This window comes from Limulus polyphemus, unplaced genomic scaffold, assembly GCF_000517525.1.
Source record: "Limulus polyphemus unplaced genomic scaffold, Limulus_polyphemus-2.1.2 Scaffold3387, whole genome shotgun sequence".
NCBI lineage: Eukaryota > Metazoa > Arthropoda > Merostomata > Xiphosura > Limulidae > Limulus > Limulus polyphemus.
Window position 1 is genome coordinate 115,541 of NW_013668997.1, and position 12,707 is coordinate 128,247.

General features: G+C 34.0%; 1 protein-coding gene across 1 annotated transcript in view; it reads left to right on the forward strand.

Annotated features, from left to right (window-relative positions):
- The window catches only part of LOC106469270 (protein BCL9 homolog), a 97,202-nt gene extending 84,707 nt beyond the window's left edge, over positions 1-12,495 (forward strand). The window contains exons 12-14 of the mRNA XM_013929756.2: positions 1,933-2,925; positions 3,909-4,146; positions 6,460-12,495. Of these exons, the coding sequence (XP_013785210.1) occupies positions 1,933-2,925; positions 3,909-4,146; positions 6,460-8,605 (3,377 nt within the window). The 3' untranslated portion in view covers positions 8,606-12,495. The remainder of the gene's footprint in view (positions 1-1,932; positions 2,926-3,908; positions 4,147-6,459) is intronic.
- Positions 12,496-12,707: the final 212 nt, after the last annotated feature.

Consider the following 12,707-nt stretch of genomic DNA (forward strand, 5'->3'; position numbering starts at 1 on the left):
AAACATTTGTTTAACTAACAAGTTAAAGGTTAGGAATGGTCTATTCTTTCATTGGGGTGTGTGTCTATGAGCCAGACTAGTGTCGGAGAATTCCACTCCTCATCAGTGACCCTGGACACTACCACCAATTAAACAAATGTTTAAACAACTCTACTTATTCAATTATCTATCTATAGTATCATTGTTGAATAGTTGTGATTTCACCATAAATTAGATATATATATATATATTTAGAAGCTTAACTCTTTGGACCAGATGGTTATAACTAATTTCCAATAATGTCTTCCTTGAATACTTGACCAAAAATTACATAAAATTATATACAAACTTACCAAATAGTGTCTAGTTTTGGTTCAAAAATGTATTTAATTTGATTTAGTATTTCTGTCAATTTTCAGGTTGTGAAATTTTCAATATTTTGTACACTTTTTTTTTCAAAAACATTAACAAATATTTACTTTTGTCTTAGGATTTCAATTTATTATTTATTATTGATAATACTTTATTTTGCTGATTGTAGTAGTCGGCATTTTCAGCTATAAATCATAAAAAAACATGGCAGAAACTGAAAAACTTACCTTTCAAATGCAATACCGTTACCTTTGTTAGGTTAGGTATCATAATTTTTGTCAATAGTATTCTTGGCTGAGATCAAATGATATCCATTAAATGTTGTTTCTTTCCAATAAATAGTAATTTTTATAAATCTATGTGCATTGTTTGAATATGATATACTTAACAATAATAATCAACAAACATGGATTTGAGTCATTGTATTATTTGCTGTTGCCTTCCATACTCACTAAACTTAACTAATCTTAGTTGATGTCATAGAGAAAGTTTTCTGTAGATTTGAAATAGATATAATGTAGCACAAAACATTTTCAGGAATGAAATGAATGTATTAAAAAGTATCAAAAAGCCCTAGATCTGTGGTTTGTTTCAAAGTCTTCTTTTCTTCCTATTATATTAATTTTTTTGTTCCTACAGGAACTCTTGTTAGTGACTTTCTCATGAAGCCACAAACTACTGCTTAAACCACTTTATTTACTCTACATTGATGTAAATAGTTAATAATATGCTGAATCAAATCATTTTAAATGTAGCCTACAGCTATTTTTAAAGCTGTGCTTTATTAGTGATTGTTTGGAGCACGTGCTGTAACATCACAAAAGAACAAAGGGCTATAGTAATAAAACCACTAACAGAGAAGGGAAATCATATGAGAAACAAGATATGGATAATCATACACTCACTGTATCATATATGCTTAGCATATACAAATGTACGTTTAGGATGGACAGTAAAAATACTTTTAAACATTTATTAGTGTGTTGTTTACATGTGGAAACTCTTTAGAGCTGCACATAAAGGAAAGAACTTTTTTTTTCACATATTTGTTCATGAATTACACTGCATAAATTTTGCAAAATGAGAAAATATCAATTCTAAATATTTCTGAGTGAAAATGTATCAAAATACATAATTATTATTCTGATATAAATTTTGAAATTTGATACAGCTATGCACTCAGTACGTGAATGTTGCTCTCCAGTCTGGATAGGGCTTACATGTGAGTCTTTGGCAACATGGCTTACATCTGATGAGCCACACTACTGTATTAGCATGCACACACTTATATTCTGTGTAAGCTGTTATCAAAAACTACTAAACAAAGACAAAAAATTCATTCTTGTATTTGGTACATAGATATGTTTATGGAAAGGTGATATATGCTGGTGAAATTTATTTTATTTTTACAAGACTAAACTGTAATAACATTTTTGCTGGAACATAAATACTAGAAGTGTAGAATAATCAAAGATCTTAAGACTTGATTTATCTTTTAACAGTTTATATTTAGAAAAAGGTAATATATGAAAGTGTATTTTTAACAATAAAATAATATCCCTTTCTTACACGTGTGTATAGGAGTGAAAATTCCTGATGAAAATTTGACACCCCAGCAACGCCAGCACCGGGAAGAGCAATTAGCAATGATCCGTAAAATGCAGCAATGGCTATTTCCAGACCAGCAAGGCAGTGAGGGCCCTCCACCCTCAGAACCTATGATTAATTCACAGGGGATGATTATACCTGGGGGAATGGGAGGACAGGGTTGTATACCTGGTACTGAGATGTGTCCACAAGCCGGGATGGAGATGATGTTTGGTCCACATGGGTGTATGATGGGTGACCATCATCCTCACCCACCTTCAGATGGTGGGATGTATCATGTGCCTTCCAGCATGATGGGCCCTCAATATCCTTCTCAGCAGAATGTTCCACCATCCTCAATGGCAGCCCAGCTAGAGTGGCAGAAACTTCAGCAGCAGTTCATTGAGGAAAAACAGAAGAAGCCTTCAGTGCCCCATCCCTCTCCTATTGGACCCCAGACTCAGTCAGCAGTTAATAGCCCAAACCCAAATGTTGGAATGAGTCCAAGTGCAAGGGTGCAAGGGCCACCTCCACCTTATCATCCCAACCCACAAGGAGCCATGCCAAGCCCTCATTCCTCTTCTCCAAATTTGTCTATGCCATCTCCAAGAATGCCTTCAGTAACATCTCCTGCCGAAGCTTCTCGACAGTTTTCTCACCTCACACCCCCAGGTTCCCGCATGCCTCATCCAAGTCCTGGTAGTGGAGTTGGAAACAGTATGCATTCTACACCCATGAACTCTCCAAAGCCACCACCTTCCTCCTCTACATGCAATACTCAGGCAAGTGGAAATATTCGGACATCCAGCTCTTCTTCTATTGCTAACACAACAACAAGTACAGTGGCTTCTGTACTAGCTAACTTTAGTCCTGTATGTACAAACTCATCCAGGAAAGCTCCTGCACAACAACCACCACCACAGGATATTAACTCTACAATGATAACTAACCGTACATCCATGTCGCCCCTCACACAGCCTTCAACAGGTAAAAAGAGGCTTATTTTTTTCTATGATTAGATATTGTAATTTTCTTTTATTACTAGTTTTTAATGAGAAATTAATGACTGATTTAATTTTTTTTACTGCTTAACAATTGGGTACTTTGAATTGAACAAACTTGAAATGTAAGCTATCAGCTTAAAATTTCTGTTGTTATAAATGACACAAGACCACCTTTGTGGAACTGTAACTAGCTTTGAATATGAGCAGTAATCTCTCAGATGCATATATATCTTGTTTTTCACTTTGCGAGTTTAATATCAGTGGTGTACGTAAGGAAGAAGTTTGATGCTGTAGATACTGTGAAAATACAAGTTTGGTAGGACAACCAGAATTTTTGGATAACCAGAGGAGAAACAAAAAGTTTTTTAAAAAATAATTTTAATTCCTTAATGTTACCCCTCACATTTGGTTAGCAGCTGTATGTGTAATCTTGATTGGTAAAAAAAAGGTCACAAAAATGCTTAAAAAAATTAAAAACAGATGTAAGGATGTATCTTCAATAGTCTCTCATCTCTTGTTCACAAAAACAAATGCCACTCATGTTATTCTTGTGTTTCATATGGTATTTATTGGGTACTATCATTACTCAAGTGGTAAAATCAGTATTTAGTAAATATTGTTTAATTGAATAGGCTTGCAAACCAATGTAAGTGATGTAAAGCTACTATTCAATGGATTTTTGTAAAACGATATCAAATGCTTAGTCTTAACTAAAGTTATAACTTTTAAGTTAATTTTTGAAGATACAGTTTTAGATTAACACATTTTCTATAGTATTGTGATTTGTAAGTTTATGCATATTTTCAAGTTCAACAGATTAGACAGTCTCACGAAACCTTTGGTTATTGCTAAATAAAACTTCTGTAGCAGATCATGATTATTGTCATTCATGATGTTTAAAGATTGAAATTCCACATATAGTTATAATTTTATTAGGTACAGTACTTTTAACTTTTTATTTTGCAGAAGACATGTTTTCGTCTAGCTGTGGTCATCATCCTTGTAACTCTGTTGCATCGTCTCACAAGACAATTCAGAACCAACAACTTTCCCTACAGTCAGGAAATTTGGGGAAAGAAGCCAGCTTGATGCCAGTTCCATCTCCACAACAAATCTTGTACCTTAATTCATTTGATGGTCAGGAGCTTACTATTCAGAAACAGCCCAATACTAGTCTAGAAGTTGACCTTATGTCTCCTCCAAGGTTAGTAACCATCAACCCTTCCAGCATTTGTTAACAAGAAACCATTACTTCATGTAAAAGTTATGATAATTCTTTCTTTATAAATGTACTTAAAAATAAGCTAATAAAAGCATCGAAGTTAACCATGTTCTCATGTATAGAAACAGTCTTCGTGATCCTTTCAGCATTGGTCAGCAACAAACCAGTTCTTCATGTAAAAGTTATTGTGATGTTTATAGATATAGTATGGTTCACAAATATTTTCCTTTGCTTTAAAAAAAGCTTTGTGATAACCCGTTTGTAGTCTAGTAGCCATCCCATATTTTTTTCATGTTTCTTATTATCACAACTCATTGTTAATGCATAACGTAAGCTGAATTTCTTAAGGGTATGTAGTAACTTATTACTTATATTATTGTGTGTACACTTAGTAACAGCTTAAAACAGAGAGAAGCTGTCCCTGCATGATTTGCATGAGCATAAAACAAATCCAGCATTAGTCAGGAATCTAATATCATTTTTGAGTGTTAATTAAAACATATAGCATTTTGGACTTTTTACTATTTCTTACTATATTTATCAAGTAAAATTATGTTCCTATAAAAGTTGTGATGGCTCTTTATAAATGTACTTAAAAAAATAAGCTAATACAAATGTGGAAGATAACCATGTGTCTTTATAGAAGCAGTCTACAAATAAAATTATGTAGTGACAGCCTAGAAGCTTAACTTGTGTCAATTTCAAGGTTTGTGATAAAGAGCACGATATTACTATATATATTTAAGGTCAGCAATCTTTGTTCTGGAATTGAAATTAGGATTTTTAGGGGCAGACTTTGATGTTATATCAAATATTGTTTGTGTAAAATTAGACCAAGTATTTTAATTTTCAATGTTGAATTCTTTACAAAACATTTTGTGAATCAAAGGCCATTTACTTGAGTTTCACTTAGTAGTATGTGATTCGTTAAAAAAATACTTGAAATTGAGAAATGTAGGGCTTCTTAGAGCCAGTGTAACCCCTAAATAAATCTGACTTTACTCGAGTAATTTGAAATAATTACTACTTTAAACTTCTTTTCCATTCATTATGAATGGTTGCATTGTACAGTAGTAAGATATGGATATTTTTTTTTCAAAAGTTCATCTAATATTTGGAGGAGTATCACTTTACTATTTACTTTTTATGTAATGTAGTTTTATTAAATAAGTATTTTGGCCATTCTGATATATTGCAAATTATTGTTTTGGAAAGTTCCTTTTTTTTTACTAAGCTGAATAATTTGTTTATTTTGTATTTAATGTTTTTTATATGTAATTTTTATGTGCGATACCTTTGTTTTTGGCCTAGATGTCTGAAATTTTTAAAAATACCATCTGAGGAAAGAAGATGCTATTATGTTACATTCTTTCTGTTTGACATTGAAATAAACATAACTGTGTTATCTTTTTAAATAAATACATATAATGCAGGATGGGTCATGCTTTAAACAGACACTAGAGGGACACTCTGTAGAAAATGTGTCCATATGTCTGTTGTTATCAATGAACACAGATAATTTTTGACTGAATTATAGAGCAAAAATAATGTGAAAAATCAGTTCCCATGTTTACAGATAGGGATTCTTTTGATTTTCGTGATGTTACTGAGACCTTGACCCTCCAAAAATTAATCACTTCTACTTTGGGTCATAGTCCAAATGTATACCAACTTGTGTGCTAATTCAGTTGGCTGTTTTTGAGAAATATTGCTGTCAAACACACGTGCAGGGGTGAAAACATAACCTCTGTCCACCTTCAGTGGTAGAGGTAATAATAAGGCTGTATTAAATATTGTATACGTAACACTAAAAAAAAAAGTCATGAAGGTAGATAAGGAAAGCACAAAAACATTCTAAAAATACTTGGACCTATCTTACTTTATAAAAATACTGCAATATTTCACAGTAATGGACAAAACTATTCTGTTGAATGATTCTTAACGTGAACTACTGTGCACTCTCACTTGTCATGTTTAGCCAATAAAAATGATGAGGCAGCAAATGTGTAAAAAAACTTCAGTGATTGTTAATAAGGAAGACTTGTTCTAATGCAACAATATTAAGATATGGATAGTTTCAGTTGTTTTTCAAAGATCATTTAATATTTGGAGAAGTATCACTTTAGTATTTACTTTTTTTATATAACTTAGTTTTATTAAATAAATATTTTGCCCATTTTGATATATTGAAAATTAATATTTTAGAAGGTTTCTTTTTTACTATAGTCTTGTATTTAAAATTATTTTAAAATTTGTTATAATATCATTTGAATTTATTCCTTCCTCTTTCCGTAGATTGCCCACAGATACCTCTCAAATGACCTCATCTCAGGCTTTCTCTAGACCTGAAGGAATTCAGGGCCCACTGCCAGTAACAACGATATGTGATGCTCCTGACAATATGAATGGTCAGACTTATATTAGACCGCAGGCCCCTGGAGTGGAAAATAACCATTCTAGGTATCCTTTTTCTAACCAGATGGCTGGACTTGAAAACAACCCTCGTTTTATTAATCCTGCATCTCAAGGAATGGATCTTGGTATGCAGCGGTACTCGGTTCCTCAGAACTCTAGCTTAGAAGGAATGGCTAGAATGGCTGGTGCTGGGACTTTGGAACGATTTCCTGGTGGAATTGGCTTTGGGAATGGTGTTAGGCCAGGCAGTTCAGGTATGGAAGGCATGCAGAGGTTTTCTGGTCCTAGTAGCAGTGTAGAAATGATAAACAGGTTTAGAGGACCTACATCTGGCATGGAGATGATGCAACCACGATACCCTGGCCCTGGGCCACAAATAATAGGCCCAGATGGAATGCATATCCATTCTCAATTTCCACCTTCTGGGGCTGAAGCTATGCAGCCACACCAGTATGCAAGTCCTGCTCAACCAATGATGTCGAATGAAAGCCACTCTCATCTCCAGTCCCTCCAGAAAATGACTCCACCTTTTGATATCTCTCCTGGAAGTAAATTGTCTTCAGATATTGCCCAGCATGGGACAATAGGCCATATGGGTCCAGGACCACCTCAGCCTTCTTATCAGGCCTTGGGATCTCAGAAGCTCACACACTTTGATCCAATTGCCTCCATCGCTGCCATGAGTGATTCAGCTGGGCCAGTATCTTCAGCCATGTCTCAAGCTCAGCAAAGTATGATGACTACAACTATGAATATGTCCAGTATGCATGTAAGTGGTCATTTAGGAAACAACTTAAATCAGCCACATGTGGTAAATTTTAACACTGCAATGCAGTCAGTTCAAGGGGTCCAACAGTCTTTAACCCAGCAGGGAGGACCAGGTGAACCTTCAGGACAGCAACAGTTTATGGGTTCTCAGATGGCGCATAACATGGGTGGTGGTCCCCAGACTGTGAATAATACCTATGTTAATGCCACTATGTCCATACAACAACTTAACATTCAGAATGTAACAACATCAACTTACAGTTCTACCATGCACCATCCTCATTCATCTGTGATTCAAGGACAGGCCTTGGGTGCACAGACTGCTAGTTCTTCTGCTACCACAAACCAACCCATTACTCACAGTATGGTATCTCCAAAATCCACTATGAACATAGGCAGTGCAGTACCCCGTGGACCCAGCCAATCACAACCTTTCCCAGGACATCCTGTGTGTGGGCAAAGAATGATGAGCCCTACAGGTGCAGCCATGGGCCCAGGAATGATGGCCAAACCCCAAGGGCCAACAGGTGCTCCCTATAATAGTACAAATGTACAAGTGAAAGCAAGTGCCCCAAATACTATTCAATACTTACCAGCAAGACCCACTTCAGCTCTTCCAGAACCTAATCGACCACCCAGTTTAGAGTTCTTGCAGAGATTTGCTACACCATTAACCAATCTTGATGCTAAGGTACCAACACATAATTTGCAGTATTTCCCAGGAGCAACACCAATTAACACAAACATGGGACCACCAATGGGTCTTGCGGGTCCAGGGCAGATGATGGTCAGCGCTCAGCGGCCAATGGGCATGGGAACAGGAGCAATGTTGCGAGGACCACCAGGAGGCCACCAAATCATGAATAGTGGTCAACTGTATCCTGGCCCAGGTGGTCCTGGAGGACATGATCCTGCAATGTTTGGTCAACCACTGAGGTTACAAGGTAGTTCTATGAACAACCAGCTGATAAGTATAGGTGGCATGGGAGGAGGGCAAAGTGTAGGAATGTTTCCTGGAAAACAAACTCAAATGTCTCCTGCAGGAATGACGGATGTCAGCCAGCCCCTTCAACCATCTTTAGGACATTCAATGAATTATAAACATTCTCCTCTGTATGCCCCCACAACTGCTGACCCAAACTATGCAGTGCAGTTTCACAATTTTCAACAACAACTGTATGCTACTAATACTCGTGGTAGCCAGATGAACTCTCAGAGAAACATGCCATCAGGACAGACTTTCTTTGGTCCTAAGTGAACAACTATCTGTGACTTGTAACAATTGGATGCTCATTATCAAATTACCATTTAGTGTTGTACTGTTTCTCAAATTTCAAGTTCCTTCAACTAGGCTGAGCTGCAATGGGTAATCATGTGTACAAATACCAGTAACTGTGTATATACCAATACCTACATGTACTTAAAAAATGATAATGATGAATATCATAACTAGGTATGTCCATATCTATATATGTATGTGAATGCCTAAAAATGTCAGTGTGTTGAAATGATGTTTCTTCTTTGCTCAATAGTTGCAACAGAAATATGTAAATCAAGGCCACAGAACTTGAGGTGATGTTAGTTTATATATAGAGTTGTGGCTAACCTGTCTTGTTAAGTACAAGTATTCATAAACTCTGGAGAATGGTGTAACTGTTGCTTGTTTATAGTTTGTTTTTGTTTAAAACCTAAAGCAGTTTTAAACTGCACCTGGTGCCATGTTGTTGTGTGTGGTGTTCTACAGAAACTATTGCTGTTTCAATGGCAGCTCACTTCAACCTTGCCTGGACATTATTGTACTTTTAATAGACCCATTGTACATCTTTGGTTAGGTTGCAGGTTAGAATAAAATTTTGGTGCCATTTGTTTTTCATGTTCATTTGACTGTGTAATGATAGTGTATATAGCTTTTACAGTCTTTAGCATGTATGCAAGATAAACCAGTGACAATATGTTTTATAGAAAAGTGGAAAGTTACAGAATTGTACCCAGTAGCCATGAGTTCTTATAGGAGATACTGAGGTCATAGTTGCAAGTAACGAACCTCATTATTTTGTATTTTATTACTTAGGATAATAATGCCTTTACACATAGAAAAATATAACCTTACTGTGTTCTTATGCAATTACTTAGGTCCATTCCTAAAGTGAAATATTTGATTTCCACACCCAAACTCTTTTTGGTGAAACTATGTGGTGCTTATTTTCCTTTTTTTTTTTTTATTATACAAACTGAGTAACCATACTATAAAGCACAAATCTAGCAATCAGTGTTCAAGAACACCTTAAGACTGTACAAAAGAAAAAAATTAGAATTAATACTTAAATGTTACTTTAGCTTTTTTAAAGATACATGTATGGTTGCTCAACTTTCATGTTTGTTGTTAGTGAAATGTCTATATTGTTTTGTTGAAGTTTTAGGTTGTAAAATAAAATGATCTTTTTGGAGTGAATCAGAAAATTGGAAGAATTTACATTATTTTGAATGGTACTAACCAGTTCCATCATACGTGTAATCTTTAAGTTTGCCTAGACTCAATGAACACCTGTTAGTAGCTAGAAGTTGTACATAAAGACAGTTTATATAACTTGTTACTAATGTATTCTCATAACATTGTGTAAAGATGCAAGACTTGCTCTGCCCGTTTCTTGTTTTGTTGTAAAGTGTCATCTTTTGGCAAAAGTTTTAATTCTGGTCACTAGAACACTTTTGTAAGCAGCTTTGGATTTGGAAAAAAAAAGGGGGGGGGGAAGGAGGATGTTTTCTGTACATACTGTTAGGAAGAGAGGAATTCCAGAGCAAGTTCCTAAAATGGCAAGATGCTAATAGGAAGTACATTTTAATTGATTCAAAATTAAATTTTTTTAGCACTGGTTAACAGCTTATTAGAATATAAAATACATCAGAGGGATAACCCATCATTTAAACATTGTGTAATATTAAAATGAAGATGAAATAGGAATTAATTACCATCCCTTAAGAAGTAATACGTGTTTAATTATGACAATGTATAAACATAAATTTTGCAACATTTTCTTCATTCTTTACAAGACGATATCTGAGTAAGCATTTTTATAACCTACTTTATTTTAGATGGTTTCTTTGTTGTAATACATTGATAGAGTTCATGAAAGAAAGTTATTTTCTTGTCTTTCATTTCCGAAGAAGACATCAGTCATTTTGTCATAATGTGGTGAAATGAAAATCGGCTTTAGTCTCTCTAAAGTAGGAACTTGTAAATCTAAAAAATAAGTGAAGACATGAACTAATATTTTAAAATATACAAGACAAAATAGATAATTCTTTTTTTATTCTATATATAGGTAGAGTAGTTGATACATTTAGCATTTTAAGGTCCAAAAATTGTAGCTTAACAGAATTGGGTTTTTTCTTTTTTCTCAAATGAATCTTATTAGTGAGAAAATGGACAAAAGTAACGTATTAGGTGAAAAATCACTAGATTTTAATTGTATATATTAAAAGCTATATTTTTATATGAAAGTCATAAGTGAGCTAAGTTGTAATGAAAAAACAATCTTGATAAAAACTGTTATTCAAATTAGCTTGATTATTGAAGCACTTTGCTGTTTCTTGTTATAGATGTTGGCTTTTGTAAGAGTGGTCTCAAAAATGTATAATAATGAAAACGTTTAAATATTCAGTTTTCTATCACTGTGCAAAACCTTTTATTAGCTTGTATGTTTTTTAGTCTTCATTTTTGTAACACAAAATGTAGCGTATCTCCTGTAATTACTGATGGCTAGTTTCCAGGATTGCAAATTTTCTACAGCTGTTTCATTATACCGAAGACAGCCTAATTGACTTAATGAAATTAATTTTCATCAAATGAAAAGAAATGGCACTTCAATGGTGTTTTAATACCTTTCAGTGGTCTGTCAATTGTTAGTGAAGATTTTATTTTTTTTTACCTTAGAGTTGTAACACAAATTGATAAAAACTTGAAACTTGCCAATTTTTAGTAAACGCACTTTATCTAGTATCTAGTTTTAACATTATTTGTGAAACTATATTTGTTTATGAAAATCCCTTCAATGTATTATTTGAATAATTTGGTATCCTCAAGTATTTGCGATCTTATTGGTTGTACAAGAACTCTTGCTTGCTCTCCTAAGTACCACTACTATCCATAAACAGATTTTTATTTCCTAACCAAATGTGTGATTACTTTTAAAAGTGTTCATGTAAATAAATTTGGCAGCACAGCTGACCAATCAGGTTGTTTAATGGCATCATGTGACTGAAATTTTAAAGTTACTCTAAAGTTTGTTTTGAACTCACTCCCCACTTTGTAAAATAACACCTGTAGGTAGTTCCTATCATGTACAGCGGTTGATTCTGAACCTGTTTGGCAACTAAAGGCAAGCATACACAATGTAGTAGTTTAGGGTCATGCAGATAAGATATATATATTTTTGATATATTATATATATTTTGAAAACTTACTGCTTACAAATAGACAAGGCTTCTAATGCCAATTGCTACCCCAGTTGGTGTGCATTTTTTTTTCTGTCTGTTGGTTTATGACCACAAAGCTGCACATTATGTGTTGTGTGTATGTGTGTGATGGTTTCCATGTCTACTAATCATTTGGGGAATGGATGAAATAAAAGTTGTTTTGAGAAAAAAGAAAAAAGTTGCAACTAATTTTCTTTACTATGCCACTCCAAACAGATGAGGGTTCAGTAAGCATTTTATATCAAACATAAAAGTTATTTAAATGCTTCTCTTTTGTTTTTCAGTTGGTCAGTATGGGCTTTTAACAAGAAAGCAGCAGAGGAGGGGTTAGTTAAACCAGCAAAACTGCTGAAAGTTGAATCATAGGAAAAAATGGATTAATATTAAAATAACCTAAATGAAAAAAACAATATTTTAAAGCACTATAAAAAACGAAAACAATGCATATTAAAAAAAAAGTTTTATGTTCATTGTAACTTGTTTGCAAGGAAATACATGTAAGGCATTGAAATTCATGATTTTGATTAAAAAAGTATATTTGTAAATCTTTGAAAAAGCACCACACTTGGAGGTAGATTGTTATCTTTAAAAGTTAGCACTTGTATCACAAATTGTACCATAGGACATGCCTTTTCAGATGTAGGAATCTCAATAATAAACTAATGTTTGTTATGGCTGTGTTGTCTACAGATTTAAACCGTATCCAATGTAGTACTATTAACTATCACATATTTATATATACACAGCACATATATATATATATAACAAAATATTTTCCTTAATCTCAAGAAAAGCTCATTTGCTTTAAAAAAAAAAAAAAAAACTGCTTTAATCAAGTTTTAAAAAAGTAATTTAACAGTTAACACTTAATGTAACGAAATCTA